Below are 21,030 nucleotides of genomic sequence, written 5' to 3' on the forward strand. Positions count from 1 at the left end.
CTATGGAAACGTAACACGTGTAGATGATTTGGGGTGCATTCAACATAACACTCGTTTGTATGGACTATGGTATGTACTCGCGTTGCTTGCAATGCAAAGCCACCTTCTCATCAGATGTGATAGCAACTTGATGCAAGTGCCTGCTTCTCCGCAAATGTCTGCACATGAAGGAAATAAATCCACTTGTTGCTTTTTGTGGGGTAGGTTTTAGTTTACAACATAACAAGCAATACTTAAATCACTGTACATAACACCCCACGACCACTAGGTGCCTCTCTTGTTTCACTTTAAAAGGATCCCTGGCTATAAAAGACAAATATGCCTTAAAACATTATACTTGCCCTCTACAACTAAAATAAAATAAAAAAAACACCTTAAATATTTGTACTTATTTCATAAATAGAGAATCTTTCACTCAATATAGGAACTGCTCCTGTCGCAAGTTGATGTCATATGTCCATGTGTGGTCTAGCCCTATGGAATATATGGAATGCACGTGCTAATAAAAAACGTAATACCTACTAAGGTTAATATGAGCATCAAAGCAATATTTTAAATACTTTTTATTAGCACGTGCATTCCATATATTCCATAGGGTAGACCACACATGGACATATGACATCAACTTGCGACAGGAGCAGCTCCTATTGAGTGAAAGATTCTCCATTTATGAAAGAAATAAAATATTTAAGGTGTTTATTATTTTAGTCATAGAGTGCAAGTATAATGTTTTAAGGCATATTTGTCTTATTAGCCAGGGATCCTTTTTTAAGAAAGCTTGTCGCCATAGATGTAAACAGTCATACATCAGCCATCTGAAGGTGCCCTCAATAAAAGGAGGAAAAGAGAAAATAAAACTACGTACAAAAACTTAGGTTTTATTTATTGAATTTTGAAAATAGCCTCAACTCCACTTAAACATTCATTATACGTAAATTCCTACATTACACTGAAAATGTCACCAACCACATATAAAACCAGGAATACAGAGGTTCGACCTAGGTTCAGCTCAAAACCTAAACAAGTGTTGAAGGGGTATCTCCAAATTTAACATTGAGAGCAAAGGCCATGCACACAATAAGTGTTAGTTGTTAGAAATGCTGGTTTATTGACATGGATAATTTTAACTTATGCAGGCTTGTGTGTGTGTGTGTGTGTGTATATGTATGTATATATATATATATATATATATATATATATATATATATATATATATATATATATATATATATATACACACATACATATACATATACATATACATATACATATACATATACATATACATATACATACACACACACACACACACACTGACACCACGGCGCGTAAACAGCGCCTCAAACTGTGACTCCGCCCACAAACGGGGGAAGTTGTGATTTGCGCTCGTTCACTGCAATGCAATTTGCGGCATTTTCAAAACAATATTGAACAGAGTAGCGATTATCAAACGTATTTGCAATGCCATACGTTGAAAGATCTGTTGCCCGTGGACAAGGCACGCTACCTCCGCAAGTTAGATAGCATCAGCATAGATGTTTGTCCGTATGTGATTAAGGATTGGACCAAGTTGCATTGGCAGCCATAGAAAATTCTTACCCCAGGCTAAAACCGGATGTGACGTTTTTGGGCGTTCCTGTCTAGCGTGGTGTCAGTGTATGTATATATATATATATTGTTTTTAAATTATTTGTATTTATTTATTTTTACTTGCCAACAAAGCAGTCTTTGCTCAGTCTGTGGTTCTCTTACGACAGCCATTTTGCCAGTACTGACAAGAATGGAAGAAAACCACAAGCACCAGTAGACATACATCCTGAGGGCCCGTCTCTCTGACTGGCACATGTTCTACAGCAGCACTCAACTCTGGCTTCCAGCCAAATGCAAATCCAGGCTTTCAGGACTTTCAAACTTCAAAAGCTTTTTATAACTTCTGGCATCTTGTCAAATCAACTGCAGTGGGAAGGGAAAAGACCTAATGTTGAGTTACTGCCAGGAGGGAATGGGGGTGTATGAGGGATTGGAGTGTCAATGTCCCCTCCCCTCAATCTGGGTGGTGTGGAGGGAAGGGCATTAGTTTGCGGGAGCTGGGGGGGGTGGTCTCCAGAGCCATCAGATCAAGTCAGCGTGCTGTATACACATGAACAGAGAGACCTGGATTATAGTCAGGATTCCTGTCCTCGACAGTGTGATCAACTTCAGTTTCAAGTGTAGGCACTCATGGCTCTTCAACAGTGCAGAGACAGTAGTCACAGAATAGTGATCTTTTCCCCCATATCGCACCAGTCAAATTTAAACTAGAACCACCCAAGCTAAGAGACTATTTACTATTTTTGTGAGATTTGACTGGCATCATGTATAGTTTACAAACTTGAAACGCTATTGAATAGGAATACCAGCCTGTTCCACTTTTATGGTGGCTTAACATGAAGATTATTAGCTCCACATTACTAATGTGGGGCCCATCAATATGTTACAAACAATATCTACTTCACAAGCAGATATGATGGGAAAATAAAGTCTAATCAAATGTCACACTTGTATTTTATAAAAAGGATTATGGCAGAAAATAAGTGACATTTGAAAGTCTTTGGTGCAGAGCCATTATGATAGGAAAGGTAAGAGCTCGGTCAAAGATTTGTTGGCATAAATACCGGTATATCCCAGTTCGACGTTCAAGACAATGGACATCATAAAAGGAGTGTTTGCATTACAACAGAAACCTGTGACAAAACAACGCAGAATACATGTACTAGAGTATATGGCTATACATCAAAGATCCTTCATTTTTAGGCAAAGCTCTGACGGATGGTATATACTTAGTTGTTATGCGCTAGTATCAAGCACCGAAAATAGAAGATCTACTATATCACACATCACACTATGACGCATTGTGGCCTTGTAGATCTGGTATTTTCTGTGAGCGACATGGTGCGCAAGCAAGTATAACTCAACCTTAAGGCCTGTTCTTCTGTTGCGTATTTATTGGAGTGCTTCTACACCACCCCCCCCCCCCCTCCTTCAACACCCAAGCTGTGCTTTCTTCTTCCATATCTGCCTTGAGATAAGAACCAGGAGCAATGTTTGGTCCTCTTGAATGAGGCAAAACTGCACACTCTTTAACTCGTCCAATAGAGGAGATGCTCTTCCAAAAGCCTTCGTGTACACAGAACAATGTTAATCAGTCTATCCTGGAAAAGCATTAATATAACCCCATTAGTACACTATTGTAATTGAATTTTAAATATTTCTATGTACCTTTTGGACGCCCCCGTCACTCCCTCCAAAACAAAACAAAGAAAAAACACCACAGATGCAGTTTTGCCACAACATAATCTGGGAGATGATATTTGTTTTATCAAAACTGCACAGTAATTTAGGTCTCTTTGTTTGCATATATTTTACCAGTCAGTTACTAACCTCCAACTGGAAAAATAAAATTCAACTCTTTTGAAGGACTGAAGTCTTCCTTTGACAGCATAGTCACAGGAGCATGTATTGTCCTGGTGAAAAGAGGGAGATGATAGACTGATATTGAGGGGCATGCACAGCCAAGGGCGCTGCCCAATGACAAAAGAAAGTGCTAAGAAATTAATCTAGTGTGAGATGCCAAGTCCCAGGCCAGTGTTCCATTGACGGACACCTGGTTCACTACAGCCTATTGTTAGCCCCTTCCACCAAAGGGATTCAGGCCAGCAGAGTAAGACTGGGACGAAGTCAGGTCCTTATGTTAGAAGATGGAGTATTTTGTGGCAAGAAATAAGGAACAAGAATCCAGAGAGATGATCTGTTTCACTGAACATGACCAGACCAGCCGGTGTTAAATGTCGGGCTCTCTTGTGTATTGCGTGACGTGCCATATTCCTTTGAAAAGCTGACACGTGGATGATAGTATCCAGGAGTTCCAGAGGTGTTCCGGTGGGTATCAAGAGTCCACGATACACGCTGCCTCCTCTGAACAGCCACTTGTTTCTTTTTACTGCATGATAAAGCCAGGCTGTGGAGCTATGCGTGGCGGGGGCCTTTGTGGCAGAGCAGGGGGGTACTGAGACAGGAATGGATTGGGATAGCCAGAACTGACGTTGGAGAACTGCTGTCCTGCTCTGGGAGGGATTGGTGGGTAAGGAGTAGCCGCGTAAAAGAGTGGAGGCTGGGGCTCCGACGCTGAAGTTGTAGTAAATGGAGGTGGGCTTGGGACAGGCTGCGATGGAGGAAGCGGGGGTTTCCTCCGGGGATGAGGGATGGGAGAATTGCCACCACCGGATTCCTCCGGGAGGAGGGGTAAAGGCCGGGAGATTGCGTCCTGCGGGCGGGCACTGCTAGAGGGAGGGGCCTGGGGGAGCCGCTGGCCTTTTAGCACCATCTCCTGCAGCTTTTCAATCTTCACCCGCCGCAAGTGGGCCAGATTCCTATTGCTCTGGTAGGCATCAATGAACGTGTCCATGGTCACATCACCATCAAGGAAGGAGTCTGCCATGTTCTGTGGACAGAGATAGGGTGGAAAAGGATTTAGAAACAAATAAGGAGGCAATTGTTTAAATACATTTACAGAAGTAAAAAACTAGAAGTACCACTTGGCAGTTGTATGCTTCTGCCAAAGAGTTGATGTTTACATTGTTGTCTGTCCAGAATCATAATTTGTATATACATTGTGTACATAATGTCAAATGTGACCTTGCCCTTTGACCACCTACTTGTAATCAGTTAAGATCTCTGAGTCCAAGTGGACGTTTGATATCACGTTAACAAGGTTAGGACGGACAGACAGACTTTAGAAGCGAATCTTAGATTCTTAGCCAGTCGGAATGGAATATGAAAAATATGAACAATACATGTTCATCAGATGACTCCGATACGTTTACTCAAAGTCAACATGGAAGGAACAACAAGGAAGCGTGAATAATGCAGGCCTCTGTAATACATAAACCACATTTCAGTCAGGTATACGGGGCTTACGGATGCCACATGTGACGTGCAGTGGAAAATGGCAGAACAGTTCTTACCTCTGTCTCTTCCTCTATTTTGGCTCCCTCTGCCTGCAGTAGAGCCAGCAGAATATCCAGGGAAGTGTTTCCTGACTTGTGGTCTGTGAAGGGACAAGACAGAAAATGTATTCATTTTATAACGGCCTAAATTACGAAGTATCTAATCCTACTTTCAGGACCACAATGGAAACAAGCCCCTAGGTCTATTTGGTTTTTTTTTGTCGTAAAGGTGTGTTTACCGTGTGCTTGTGAGGCCCCATTGAGTCAACTAGACCTGTACGTGCCCGTCGGCCACCGGCCTACTTGAGAACGATGCAACTTGGGAACCTAATAATACCCGTTGTCAACTCGATTTGTCTGTGTCCCTTTTGTACCGATACTGTATATGGAGATCTCTGTATCTGTTTGTCTGCATGTGCCCGAAGAGTGCAAACTGACTGTGAAAAGTGTAGTGGTTAAGTAATCAATTTGCAGGTGTGGGAATTGCACAGGTGAGGGACCTTAGGCTGATTAGGCCCACTGGCAGAGCCTGAGCAGAGCCTTTTGTGGCTCGATACCGACTCGATACCGGGCACTGCACTCCCTGTGGGGGTGTGGAACGCGTGCGTCTGCATTTGGTTTTGTATTCCTAAGCAGCAATGGGCACACACGCAAAAAAGAGAGAGATGGGGGATGGGAGAGGCAGAGGGAGAGGACAGAGTTGAGAAGTGAGAACATCTTGGTAGGGAACGTGACTGATGTTGATTGGACCAAGGCCCGATTTAGACTGCAGTCATATCAAGTCAAATCTGATTAAAATCTGTTTTTTTTTCTCAAATCCAATTTTTTGGCCCGACCATTCACACTACCGTTTGCAAGTGACCAGATCCGATCTGTGCGTTCAAACGGAATTTAACAACTCAACCCAAAGCCGCCCTGCGACGTGTTGGAGATAGCTCTTGATAACAAAACATATGAGGGGCTTTCGGTTCTGTGAGGGGAGACATTGTTACAGTATAATGGACAGACAGTGTATTCGTAATCATTTTGGTAAAAGGTTAAACATGGATAAATCAATATCCTAACATATTCATAATGCATAGTAAAATTGTATTAGTCACATTATGCCATAACTAATTGGCTTTTATTTAAGATTAATGATTCAGACAATAATATGATTAACTGGGTATAATAATTGGATCTCTTAACCAACAAACCATCAGTCGACATCTGCTTTGGTTACCGTGGTAACCAACAACAATCTGACATTGCAGATAGGACCGTGTGTGTAGCCATTCTCTACCATTCCGAAATGTCCTCATAAACAGCCTTGTTTCTGTACATTGAGAAGTTTAGTTTGTACAGAGGCATCCCGCAAAGTGACAGGAGAGCCAAAGTCTGACGTAATTTCACATCCTACCCGGTTTGCATTTAAACCCTCCCCCCTTCTGAGTTCCAATAACTTTTTCATATCGCGTCGAATAAGAACCGTGTTCCAAAAATAAACAAATGACCCCGGTGGTTTGACTCATATGGATATAAAGAATCAACTGACGGCGAGATGCTCTCGTTCGTTTTCTCCCTCTCTTGTTTACTTAAATGAAAATACTAGCGCTGTGTCAGTAGTGCTCGGGTCGCGCTGCAAGTGACGTTTTGGATAGTTGCATATGTGACTTGGGTCACTTCATCTGGTCGTTGCATTCAGACAGAGATCTCCTCAGATCGGATTTAAATCAGATGATTTGAAACCACCTCTGAATGTGACTCAAGTCACATTTGAAAAAGAATCGGATGACCTGTCATTTAGCAAATCGGATTTCTATCTTGAAGTGACACAGATCTGATTCAGGCTAGCTTTGGCTGCCAGTGTAAATCAGGCCCAAGAGTTATAAGCCAAAAGGCAAAAACCCTGATTCCTAGGCCTACTGGGAGTGTGCATGCAAAGTTTGAGGCCAATTAGCCGTTCGCTAAGTCCCACCCAAGCCCGTTCTTGGCCAATACCATGTTAGCGACGGTTACTACAGTAGGTAAGGATCCTGGTCACGCTTTCAATGCTGGTCAAAATGGTTAAGCAGTCTCAATAAATATATTTGCTGTAGCATGTGTGGACCTCAGAAAGAGTTTGTTTTCTTACCTTGTTATGAGCAAACTAGTCCATTCCATGAATTCTTCGCTCCGTTGTGCAGTTTAATAGTAAATATTAGAAATAAAAATAGGCTCTCATTGACTTCCATTGTAACGGGGAAACAGCTCTCAAAATCAGTCTTTAGCACATAAGCACAACAAAAGATGATTGACAGTTTTATGACATCAGGAAAACTCGCCGTTTTAACTATTTTGGTTGGAGATATACAGTGAAGCGCTTCTGCGGTGTTCCCAACTCTCGTTTGTAAACAAGTCGCCACGCTGTTTGAGATGCACCCAGCTGCAGCCTCGCAGACGAGACATTTCTCATAAAGTGTCTCCCTCAAACAAGTGTCTCCCTCAAACATTGTGTATGGTTTTTAGCGACAAGCGGACGAGATCAAATAAGTTTGTTTACATCCAACGGCATTCCAATAATACACTTCAGGAGTGGGTGTACAGATTTGGACCAATCAGATCGTTTTGTAGGCATACCTATCGGATCTTCTTTCCACACAAACTAGTCAAAACAAGACAACGTTGACATTTTTTATTAAAAATAAAACCACATGAGTTTTCCTGATGTCATAAACGGTCAGAATCAGATTTTGTTGTGTTCGCTTATGTGCTAAAAGAGTGACTTTGAGAGCTGTTTCCCCGTTACAATGGAAGTCAATGAGAGCCTATTTTTATTTCTAATATTTACTATTAAACTGCACAACGGAGCGAAATAATTCATGGAATGGACTAGTTTGCTCATAACAAGGTAAGAAAACAAACCCTCTTTCTGAGGTACACACATGCTACAGCAAATATATTTATTGACACTGCTTAACCATTTTGACCAGCATTGAAAGCGTGACCAGGATCCTTACCTAGTAACCGTCGCTAATGTAGTATTGGCCAAGAACGGGCTTGGGTGGGACTTAGCGAACGGCTAATTGGTCCAGTGTACTAGTGATGGCAACTATCATTAATTTCTTTCCTGTGCACTAAAATGAGAAGTTCCAAAGAATCTGTTCACAGTTCAGTGCTTCAAGTTCCACCATCATGTAGTTCAGTCCAATGACGAACGTCTCTCTTCAGCCCGTCAAAATGTAGCATTTTGCAACTGACTGAACCTTGCGTCACCAGTCTTTCCACACCGAGGAAAATGAACTATGTGAAGAATGATAACTTTTGAGGAGGGACTGAGTTCGTTCCTGCTCACCAAAAAAATCGAATCACTTCAAACTAATTACTTGCAAATGACCCAACATGACTAGTCCAGCGGTGTGACAAGATTAGCTGTCCACATAAGACACGTTGGCCTGGCGAAGACATCTATTGTACATAGGCTGTGGGCTCTGCCTGGCGAAGACATCTATTGTACATAGGCTGTGGGCTCTGCCTGGCGAAGACATCTATTGTACATAGGCTGTGGGCTCTGCCTGGCGAAGTCATCTATTGTACATAGGCTGTGGGCTCTTGGCAGATTACCAGCCACTACTGGAGCCTTGTTGTATATTCAAATCAATCATCAGGAGGACATTAACCAGAGGTCTCAGTGCTGGACTTTCATAGTGCCAAACATTACTGATTGTAAATTGAATGGACCTACAAATGGCCCGAGACTCTACTTTTGGCATAATGCCTCTTTCCAGTGTAAATTTCTCTGCAAGTCCATATTGTATATGTCTCTCTCACACACTCTCTTCCATAAGGCTGTAACAAATAACAAGACAAGCCTCTACAAGCAAATCAGCAGCAGCCCTTCTTCACACAGAGCAGTGATTCTGTGGCTCAAAGCAACGAGAATACAGTCCCAGCCCATCATGAGATGGCCATTTAGTAAATGAATCTACGTCATGCTCCACTGAGGAGCAGAGAGGGGAGATTTGGCCTCCATAACGGCATTTCTCTCCAGCAATCTCCCCAATGTTCTGTCTCCGACTGCCTTTCACTCTTTGTCTGTGTGATGTCTTATTGCTCTCTCCATCTGTGTTGGATTGCCTTTGCCTTGTTTTCTCAATTCTTTTCTCTCCCTCTTCTCTAGGCCAGTCACCCCCCTCTCCCTCCCACCGGCCACTGTTGTTTCGCCCTCGCCTGCCCTGGTAGTACAATGACCCAGTGTGGGTACAGTCTTTGGGGGCAGGATGGTTGAGGGTTATGGTGGGGGGTGGGGCACTGTCTGCCCTGCTACCCCCAGCCTCCACAACTTCAGACTGTGAGAGAAGTTACTATGATGCATGGACCGGGGACTGGCATTCATTGCCGGGGACTGGCATACTGTACTGTATGAGAGTCTTTCAAAGAGCCTTTATTGGCTCAGAACCAGCTTTCAGTACAGGATGTCTTTACAACTTGGCTATGCACATGAATGTAATATGAACACATTATAACAGCCCACAAAACTGAATAGGCATCTACTGTGTTGTACTCCAAAAGAATAATGAATAATATTAATAACATATGAATGTGAAGGAATCTAAAAACTGCATGGAGTTCAGTGGCCCAGGCTTTTCATACTGGCTTCAAATGGTTGAGATGAAGTGAACAGTTCTGTCTGTCATCTGCCAGCTACACTCTGCTCACAGCAAATTCACAACTAGGACAGTGGGCAGGGTGTGTGTGTGTGTGTGTGTGTGTGTGTGTGTGTGTGTGTGTGTGTGTGTGTGTGTCAAACTGGGTAACCTATATTTGACAAAAGCCATCAACAACTTCATAAGTCCGGTTGCTGGAGCCATGACAAACAATGGCAGATTGTTTGAATGCTATTTTGAATTGGCTGCTTGGCAACCACTGCGTCAACCAAACTCATAAGTGTCACCGGTGCTTCATCTTACTCACGCATGCTAGGGAATGCTGTAGATGGAACACTACAGAGCTTGTAGTTGAAGGGACACCGATATTGTCCCTTATCATTTGACCCATTTAGGCCTGACCTCAAAATTTTAAAAAATCCTTCTAAATCCTCCAGTTTTCTGAAATAAATATTTTCACGTTTTTTCAAAAATAGCAGACCTACAAGCTCGTAGCGCGCTATGAGCTTGTAGATCTGCTATTTTTCAATAGCTAAATTATAACATAATGTTTAAAACACCAAAAGGGGTTCCCGCCCAAAATGGGTTAACTGTCCTTTTGCGCAGATCACGCAAACCTCAGCAAAAAGAAAAGGACAATATTGATGGCCTCCAACTGTAAGTAAATGGTAAAACAACAGCCTCTCTGGCCCTGCTTTTCTGTGGTCCAAGCTGAATAAATCACTACAACATGAGCATCCTCCCTATATGAAGAATAGAGTATGGACAGTACTAGGGTTGGGTGACGATACGAATCTATCGTCAATCGCGAATGTACGAGTCCAATCGCCGAATATTTTTATTAGGCGATTTTTCGGGACGATTTTTTTCTTTTGGGCCGGGTGGAAAACCCCTCCTCCGTTATAATGGTATGCTCCCAGTCCCCGCACCGCAGCATCGGGGAACACTCTGGCAGCCAGAGTAAAGGCTGGGAGGGACCGAGCCGAGGGAGGCTACTGTACTGTAGCCTACATGTTGTTTATGCTCCGGAGTCCAGACCCATGCAGTTTAATAATATACAGTCACAACAGAATGCACACTGCTGTCTCGTGTCTCATCACAATCCCAATGCGCCACCCGTGAAGTCGGGGGGGAAATAAAAAACAGGCTGCTAGTGTTAGTGTAGGGTCGGGGATCGTTAGCTTAGCGTTTAGCTTAGCGTGTAGCTACTGATTCAACCCACTGATTGAACTTCATCTCCGCCTGTAATCTAGGTTATTTTTTTATTGACAACGTGAACGAACCCCGACACCAGCGCTGCAAAAATAGACAGATCTACAAGCTCTCAACGCGTAGCGAACGGCGCTGCAAAAACAGGCAGGACGCGATGCCTTGAGAGCTTGTGGATCAGCCTCCCCGACGGTGCGGGGAGGCAAGAGTTCTCCGGGGAGGAGGAGAAGTTACCAGGGCAGGCTACATGTTGCTGCGGCTAACAACACTGTCACCAGCCAGTGGTTGTGATGTTAGCTTGGCTTGCAGCTGCTTGTCCGTTCCAACTTCATTTCATCTCCACCTGTAACTTATTTTTTATTTTGTTACCCTGGCTGCGCTGCAAAAATAGACGGATCTACAAGCTCTCAACGCGTAGCGAACGGCGCTGCAAAAACAGGCAGGACGCGGCGCCTTGAGAGCTTGTAGATCTGGCTTTTTTGCGACCTGTAGTGAGCTATTCTCACTTTACTTTTATGACACGAATATATCGTCCATCGGCGATTTTTGGACAGACGATGGGTGATTGAAAACAATTGGCATATCGCCCAACCTTAGACAGTACCCTGCCCTTTCTACTTGTTTTGTTGCTCTGCCAGGCATTTCCCAAAAAAATAGGGGTTAAAGTGGGGTGTCTTAACTGCTACATTGTCTCTGAGGACATTCGTATTTCTTATTTCACTGTAACCTAGACCTCTCCGTTTTTTTATGAGCAGTACTGTACTTCAGAGGAAATCTAATTCTGGAACCTGTTTAACACAGACTATCAGAGATCAGTTCTAGGGACTGTCTTCCTGCAGAAACACGACCCAGCGCCTCCATCACTATGACTACAGCTTATAACGGGAAACCAGGGAACTGGAGAAACAGGTTGGATACGTGTGTCACGCAGTGGAGGAGAAAACAAACGACAGAGGGAAATGATTGCATAACAGCAGTATCCCATGACAGAATGAAACATTTCAAAAGCACAAACACAGTGTAACTGTTGGCCTTTTGATGTCTGGTGAACTACTGACAGATAATCCGAGTTGTATTCCACCAAATGGAAGAGGAATTTGCCTTGTAATAATATCGTCATATTAGGTGACTTAGAGTGCAGCGTTATGTGAACAGCTGTGGCTCTTTGAGATGAAAACAAGAGACACGACAAACTAAGTAAACTGTTCCAAGCACAACATACAACATAAAGAAGATAATAATAGTGATAATACTGGATGTAATAAAAAAAATACAAATAAAGTTGGCAATAGCTACAAACACTTGTGTTTGTCCAATTATGTGTGTGTTTACATTCTGGTTTGTCCTTTTGACATTTTCAAAATATTGTTTTGTAAGGCATTTTCTATGGAGACACTGGCAATTAGTCTGATTGAAATGTATACAACATTACAATTGCATCTAGAATTCAATGGAAGCGCACCAAGCCACTCAGACAACCTATTCATTCAATTATTATCCACTCACTCCTGAATGTTTTTCCTGCATAATACTTGAAATGTTCATTGGGTACATACCTAGGGTGGACTTGCGGAGCTGGTACTCCTCAAATCTCTCTTGCAGACAGCCGTAGCACTTGGTGAGTTGGTCCTTCTTATGTTCGAGTCTGGGCTGCAGGGCCAGGTTCTCTTCAGCCAGGTTCCGGTTGCTAGCCAGAGTCATTTCCTTGGTCTGCTGGACCTCTTCCATCTAAAAACACAGAGTATAGAGGCTTGGTGTGATTGACTCTTGAGACGTGTGAATAGAAGATGTATCCCAACTATTGTGTTGTCACAGCCCTTGACCAAGTTGCTGTAGAACCGCTTACAGTTTTGCCATTTTGATTGTCTCGTGACAATAAAACAGGGTTTTGATACTCCATACCATTCGCTGGTAATAAAAAACAGCATATCATCATGAACGCAAAATCCTTATCATACCCATATTGGAACCGCATATTCATTATGGGGCCTCTATACTATAGAGGCCCCATAAAGAATATGCGGTTCCAATATGGGTTTTTTCACTAGTTGGGTTTTGAACTGAAACCACTGCTATAGAGTCTATAGCAGTGGTTTCAGTTCAAAACCCAAACTAGTGAAAATAGCAGATCTGAAAGCATTGTGAGCTCGAAGGTCGCAGTTAACTATGGAATCGTGCATTTCCTGGTGCCCGGGTCGCGTGACATCAGGGATGGAGAAGTGGAGACCCTGATGTCATAGTAAATTATTGGCCAACAGCAACAACTCTACATCTGACCTCAAACCCTTAGATCTCCATATATGGATATATGTCAGAACCTGACCCTTCTCCATCCATCCTTCCTCTTCGATGTCTCCCTTTTGACTTAGTCCATCCTAATTTCAAACTCTAGACGGGCCTGCCCCAAAGTTATTAGTGCAGCTGCGCCCGGCAGCCAGCGAAAAGTTCTCAACAGGCCCACCTGTCCAAAGTGTCCATTCAAACTTTAGACGGGCCTGCCCCAAAGATATTAGTGCCCAGCAGCCGGCGAAAACTAGAGTTCTTAACAGCCCCGAAAATGAAGGCCCGGCCCCACCTGGGCCCTCATCAAACCCTGTACACTCAAGAGAATGTCCCCACTACCACTCTTACCACCCTCCATATACTGTATGGAGATGACCTGTTCTGACATTCCAAATGTTGATCTGACCTCATCAAACCCAGTACACTCAAGAAAGACATGCTCCTTATGTGGCCAGTACAGAATTCATTCCATGTTGATCTGACCCCCCCATGCCAAAACACCAGCGTTCGCCCAGCAGTCTGCCGTCAACGAGGCAGATGCGTGGGGCGAGGTCGCGTGCTTCTCGCCCTCAGGCGTCTTACTGGTTTATGGAAGTCATTTTATTTCATTATTTATGAAATACCTTTGAAAAATGTTAGATTTGTTTTAATTGATAATTTTTTTATATATTGAAATAATATTTTTGAGGGATATTTACTCGCGACCCATAGAAATCGATCTGTGACCCAAACATGGGTCCCGACCCACTGTTTGGGAAAGTCTTTGGGAAGCGGTTTTCACTTCGGCCCATATGGGCTGTTACAAATATGAAAAGTTGCACCTCCGGGGCGGCCGCACACACCCTTTCCCCCGGGGCTTCCTCGTGTCAGCTGCAACCCACTAGCCTCGGAAACCCAGACGTTTTTATTTCCAGGGAGAAAAAAAAAGTCTGGGTCCGAGTCCACTTCAATTTTGCATAGAGTAGCGCAAACGTCGATCACTCTCTGCTGATTTCTGATCGTCTGCACCCTTGTTAAATTGACGCACACACGCACACCCGTATACACACACACTCCTCTCTCTCTCTGTCACTCTAATTAATTAGTCTCATGTCCAGCAGCTGCGCACAGTTTCTCCCGCCTATGCCATAGAAAGCATAGGTGAGTTCCAGGCTAGCAACCCACTACCGACAGTTCTGGGTAGGCAACCCAGCTTGACGGCGGCGATCTGTGCTCTGAGCTATAGTTATAAATAATAATAGATTATAATAAAAGAAATAGGCCAATATGTGTTTTAGGCCTCCGATATGGAGGAGGCCTGAAACACATTACAGAACCAGACAAAAGGAATACAATCATAGACTCTACTATAATCACATCACAGCAGCATCCATTTGGAGTGGCTCTAAAGTTTTATTCCCCATTACTGCTGCCATTCTTCAAATCCCACCTTCAGCAGCATCTGAGTGTAACTGGCCTTTCTTTGCGAATTATGCAAAAAAGGGTTATGCAACAGACTCAGAAATTCATGGAAGAAGTTTGTGGTAACTCACTGCAACCCTAAACTGCCCGAGCCAGAGTGATGTATTCAACATTGTGGCTCAGAGGAAGCTGTACCTCGCCAGGATGTTTCCTCATCTAAAAGTATATTAATTAACAATACTGGCCAACCCAATGACAGCTGCCTGTGAGAGTATAGAAAGCTGGGGCCCTTTATCTGAGATATGATCCTTGTTTAAGTGGCTAAAGTTATAGAAGGAAAAAAGCATAGTGCTTTGAATCATGTTAAGATTCTCCTTTAAAATGTGTTTGTGCTCCATCTGTTATATTGTTGCCGTTCAGTGGAAACATTGTATGTTCAATCAAAACCGTTACTTTTCAGGATATGGAAAAAATAACCTCCATGACAATTCAGTTATTATTTAGCAACAAGCTTTGTTAAACTTTTAATTCGTAAATATTTGTAAAACCCACATAGAGACTCAAAATAACACAAGCTAGTAAATCTGCTATTTTCACCACTTTTGTGCAACATGACGAAGTAGGCTATTAATTTACAAGAACAAAAACTGTTGAAAAATGGAGATAGAAGGGTTCTGCCCGACGGCAATAATATAATATGAATGGAATATGATTCCCTGATGTTTCCCCAGACCTCCCTAGTTAATGTAGGTTTTTTTCATGCATGTAGCACTAAGCAGCCAATGTGTGCATCAACATTCATAAGCCTTTTAACAAGACAACGAATGCCCTAACTGTTGACATTGTGCAAATTAATTAATACAAATTAACACAATATACCTAATCTAATGTAGGCATACTGTATTGTACTGGGAAGATGAGGTGAGTCACTGGTAAAAAATTACAGCGATCTATTCTAAAGGCACTGAAAAAAGAATATAAACAAATCTGCTGTGACTTCATTTATACGTCAAATTGAATGTTCTGAATGGAATGAGCGGGAATAGGTGGAAAAGGTCTAAAAATACCACTGTGTGGTGTGGGTCTCTGTGATGATAGAATAGTCTAAAATAGAATAAAGAGGCCCTTGTGGGTTGGATTAAGTGGCCGTTGTTTGTGGGTTGGATTAAAAACAAGAAAACAACATTTGTGCAAGAGAGGCAGCTAAGTAAGTCTATTATCACTGTGTATAGCATCATCATATCCTGAAGTGTCCAGCTGTTGTACAACAAAAGCGGTTCATAATTACCCATCTTTACTGACTCCAGTACACCGTTTGCATCCCCTGCCATAATGGAACTTAAACATGATGTTCCTTATCTGCTGGGGGCCCCGCTGTGAAGTGTTGCAACTGTAGGGCCAAAGTGTTGCGTATGTTTACTCAAAGTGTCTTGTCTCACTTTGTTAACTTTGTCTAGCATATATGTACAGTTTAGCTTTATTTTTGTTTTGTGTGTGTAATATGTTATTTTTTATATTTTAGTCATGACACAATGACAAAACCTGTCATGAAAATGTGGTCTCACCGACTTCCTGGACTACAAGTCACACCTCCACGCAGCCTCCCCCTCTCCACAAGGAGGGGAAGTGCACTAAAGCATTATGGGCATTGTAGGAATTCAGCAATCTAGTCAAACCCTATTCAAACACACAGACTTCATATTTTTTCTGGCCATAGAGTGCAAATTACAAATACTATTAACATTGAGTGACTGCAGTTTCTTCTAGGGGTGAAATGTCCCTTTAAGGAGGTAGGACGATGCAGGTCAGTAGCAGTGTAGCCTCGGAAATCTCAGCACAGTACTGTGTGACACAGATAACAGTAAAATACTTTGTCTCAGTTTCTTTATAGTTCAGTAACCTAGGGTAAACTGGGAATTGGGAAGGTATCAGTGGCAACAGCAATTGAACAGTGAACACTGGCGTGGAATATGTTTTCACTATCTGAACATCATAGAATCAAGGTGCTGTGGCGCGGGCCTGCCTGGTATTATAATTGTTTGGGTCCAGCTTGGCCCAAGCAAGTTCCTCTCTTATCTTATAGCTATTTTCCCTGCTTTCCAGAGGCAACTAATTCACCTCCTGAATGTTACTGTACTTCTACCATGAGCTCATGTATATTAAATCTTATAATGCCAAGTGTCTAACTCTGTTTGCCTCAACATTGATACAGAATGGATGGTGAGATGAGCTAATGTTATACACAGTGTTCTATTAACTGTGTAATGGTGAGTAGAATCAGGAGATGAGGGCAAAATTCTACAGCTTATAAGATATTTTAATTAATTGTATACACATAACATAATTTAATTAACATAAATTCCTTCGATTTACAAAAACTAACTTATGATTAACTGTTCAATGTAAAATGGAGATGGCCAGAACTATAATGCAGTGGCATTCAAAAACGAGGTCACCTTTGCATCATTACTTACTGTACTTTCTGCTCAATGGAAACTCTCTTGTCACATAGCTGGGTGTGTATTACTGTAGGTAGGAGATAATGGCATACCACCACAGAATCGTTGTGTTCAAACTAAGACCTGTTTAGCCACCCACACTTGCCTCATGAACACAGTACACACAGACAACAAGCCACAACATCAACAACCTAAAATTATACAATAGTGTCAACAGTGACTGTACAGCACTATGTTATGACATCCATTTGAATGAAAACACTGGTGTTGTTCAGATTCATCACCCACACTATGGCTATGACGTCTGGTCTTAAACAAAACTACTAGTTTAATGAGTGTTACTGTATTGTATGGGCCTTCCTGGGGTCTACGAGTCCCACGTAACAGTTTCAGCTGAGTATACCACAGGGAGCATCCTCCTGTTCCTGCTGTACAGTTAAGACGGCAGGTGCTTGAGTAGAGCAAAAAGGATTGCAAAATACAGCACAGGCAGTGGCACCACCCAATAAACGTACGGTTTCACTTTGTGACGATGCAGTCTGGAAAGTCCTGGTTTCCTGGGTGCATGTAAACGTACTGCCTGCTGTATGTGCATGTGGTCAGAGTCCAATCAGTTATGAAACAACTTAAGACCTTGGGACAGCAGGTGATACAGAAGCAGAACTTCCTGATAAAATAGAAAATGACCAGTAGTCTTAGTTCCCAGTGCTGGAGCTGAAAATAAATTGGCAACAGAAAATGCTGGTGGCCAAAGACAAATGGCACGTGTGCACGTTTTAACCCATTAGAACCAGGAAAGAATCTGGTAGATTTTAGCGTTGGCTATTCAAAAATAGCATATTTACAAGCTCATCTGCTATTTTTCCAACATTTCAAAAAAATCTTGAATGTGTTTGGGGAGCCCTTGGCACAAAAATGTTTGAGAACTAATGATTTTGAAGGCATTTATTTTGTAGAACTAGTCTCAGGTCTTAATGGGTTAATACACATGCATTCTCTCATGTCACTTGCTGTGAGTTACAACACCAACTACCTTTGTTCCTGTGCAGTACTTTATGATAAAGCTTTCCCAGCTCCACCTCAAATTGAGGCGTTGCTTGGTCAATCTTCAACAGTGTGTCTTTGCTATAAACTTATGACTAACTTAAGTCAACAAGTACAGAGATTCAGCAATCAGGCCTGCAGTCCTTTGCACAAGGAAAATAAAACCGTGAACTTCGTGAAGAGACACCAACAGGGACATGGACAAAAAACAAAGCTGATGATTGACTGATGGAACCAGCGGATTCATGCAAATCATTACCACCACATGTCTGTCGTACTTCTATTGATGTTTAAGTGTGTACCTGCCGCATTCCCTTGGGCTCATCCTTAGGATCTCATCTTGTCAGGTACAGAACAAGGTGAGGTGACTGAGGTCCCATATATATGTTTCCGATGCTCTCATAATGAATGAGTCACTGTAGATTGATTTAAACTGTAACAACTTAAGTAAATGTCTCTAGACCACCAGCACTACAACAGGACAGGTAATGAAGAAAGCTAAGGTAAAACAGCAATCCCAAACAAAACATACATGGTGATGAATATTGTCCTGTTCCTTAAGGCCAGACTGCACCAATGCAACTAGTTGCAACTAAACCATTGCAGTTGCAAGGAGTTGTATTGGTGTAGACTGTCCTTAAAAAAGCAGAAGTGATAGGTTAAAATAAATAGAAGCTCATGACAACATATGACGTGAACATGGTCAGGTGCAGTGAAACAGGAAGTTAAGGGACAAGGATATCTGAATGAATGAATTAATGCAATAATGTTATTTGCTACTTTGAGATCTGGATTTCCAGTTAATATTGATGGCAGAAACTAAAGGGAATGACGTTGCTTTCCTGGCAGAGTAGTACAGTCACTCCACCACTTGAGATCAGAAGGGCTGATAAGTGACAATTCAAGCAACATTCATTATTTTTAACTGAAGGGATGGATAAGCTGGTGCATCTCAGGGAACAAACAGAAGAACAAATTCACCATGAAAGCTTTTTGGATATGCGAGTATATACTCTTAACATGCCAAATATAAGACACAGCAAAGGCATTCTAATGACCTTAGGTAGTAATCTCCTCATGTGTGTGAATAACTGGCGCTTATCAGGTGCAATAGTCTGTCGTCTGATAGTAGGCTAATGTGCAAAAAAAAATAACCACCTGCAGTTCAGCGTTTTGAAGGTTTACAAAGTTCCAGACCTACCGCACAGAGCAGGACCTGTACCACTGAGAACCTTTGCTAGAGTTTAAATAGTTTAAACAAAAAGCTGCAGACCAACAGTATGCAACACACTTCAGTCGAACTTCTATTTTATTAAGGATCTGTTCTGTACTCGCCTGTGAACTTGGGACACAACAATGTCGCAGCCGTACTGTCTGAATCTGTTATAACTTAAAAACAACGTTGCTGTGCGCTCCTTTCCACTTAAGGATAGTTTACAATTTCGCCGTTTTAGCTTCCCCGCATTTTCTTTTAATTATTGTTAACACTTGTACTTGGGTGGCGGATGACACTATTTCCTGGGAGCATGTTAGCAAAGCAAAGCATAACAAAGGGTTAGGGAGGGGAGAGAAAGAAAAAACAGTGACCGAGAAGTCAGAGCTAGCCCACCAAAGCATCGTCCTAGCTTACCTCTTCCATTTCCTGGACGATTTTGTTGAGTTTGTCGTCGTCCTCTAACAATTCGTTGAGCTGCGTCATCGTGTACGCGCTAAACTTGTCCGAAAAATTAGACATTTTTTTAGCGATGTATGCTGTGTTTCTGTTTCGCCTCGACCCTGCTCCTCTTCTCACGCCTTCTTCCGTCTGACAGCTGACTTAGCTTCCTCTAACGGCCGGAAGCTGATTACAGGTCTACATTGGAGGAGGAGGGGACTCGTTTCAGGTCCGTGAACGTTTCGCGTCACCAGCAGCTTTCTGCTGCAGCACCTGTGGAAAGCCTGGTCTTGGAACACACACACACACGCACGCACACGCACGCACACACACACACACACACGCACACACACACACACACACACACACACACACACACACACACACACACAGTAGCAGAGTGGCTCATACTCACAGCCTCAGCCTGATGGCCTCAAAAGTCCCATTTTAAGTTTTCAGATGTATTAAAAATATTTTGAAAATAGCTGAAAAGTCCAATTTCAAGTTTTCAGATGTATACAAATCTTTTGAAAATAGACGATCTGCATCTCACAATGCGTCACATCATTGTGAGCTTGTAGATCTTCTATTTTCAAATGGCCAAAATGTATAGGGCTGAAGTTGTAATACCAGTAAGATGCGGAACGCCCTGAGGGTGAGAAACGTCCTCGCCCGGTCGCGTGCACGCATCCGCCTGGGTGACGACAGACTGCTGGGCTGACACTTTGGCATGGGGGGGGTCAGATCAACATATGGAATGAATTCTGTACTGGCCATATTTGGAGCATCTCTTGAGTGTACAGGGTTTGATGAGGTCAGATCAACATGGAATGTCAGAACAGGTCAGCTCAATATATGGAGATCTAAGGGTGGCAGCAGGGGCAGTGTCTTGAGTCGGGCCTTAATTTCCGGGCCTGTTGAATGGACAGGTATCCGTCAAAAGGGAGACATCGAAGAGGAAGGACAGGTGGGGGTGGATCAACATATGGAATGTCAGGCCTGGGCCATGGCTCAGTGGTCCAGGCACCTTGGCTGGTAATCCAGTCTGGCAGTGTGCCGCGGGTTCGACTCCCGATCCCGACGGTCTTTACTGCATGTCTTCCTGCATGTCTCTCCCCATTTCCTGTCAGCCTACTGTCTGTCCCTCCATAAAATATATAAAATAAAGGCAAAAAACATTTTACATATGGAATGTCAGAACAGGTCAGCTCCATACTGTATATGGAGATCTAAAGGCTTGAGGTTTGAGGTCAGATGTAGAGTTGCTGGCCGGCTCCATATATGCAGATCTAGGTGATGATCCAGTCTTCTCGATGTATGGCAATCCAAGGTTTGATGAGGTCAGTGCCGTGATCTTATATGGAGACGGC

General features: G+C 42.8%; 1 protein-coding gene across 1 annotated transcript; it reads right to left on the minus strand.

Annotated features, from left to right (window-relative positions):
- Positions 1-866: 866 nt before the first annotated feature.
- vps37ba (VPS37B subunit of ESCRT-I a) lies at positions 867-19,901 on the minus strand. The gene is made up of 4 exons (XM_079517337.1): positions 19,637-19,901; positions 12,376-12,547; positions 5,004-5,086; positions 867-4,480 (listed from the first exon to the last, which is right to left on the minus strand). The coding sequence occupies exons 1-4, from the start codon at positions 19,739-19,741 to the stop codon at positions 3,977-3,979; spliced, it is 864 nt and encodes a 287-aa protein (XP_079373463.1). The 5' UTR covers positions 19,742-19,901; the 3' UTR covers positions 867-3,976.
- Positions 19,902-21,030: the final 1,129 nt, after the last annotated feature.

Source organism: Electrona antarctica (assembly GCF_951216825.1).
Source record: "Electrona antarctica genome assembly, chromosome: 12".
Classification (NCBI taxonomy): domain Eukaryota; kingdom Metazoa; phylum Chordata; class Actinopteri; order Myctophiformes; family Myctophidae; genus Electrona; species Electrona antarctica.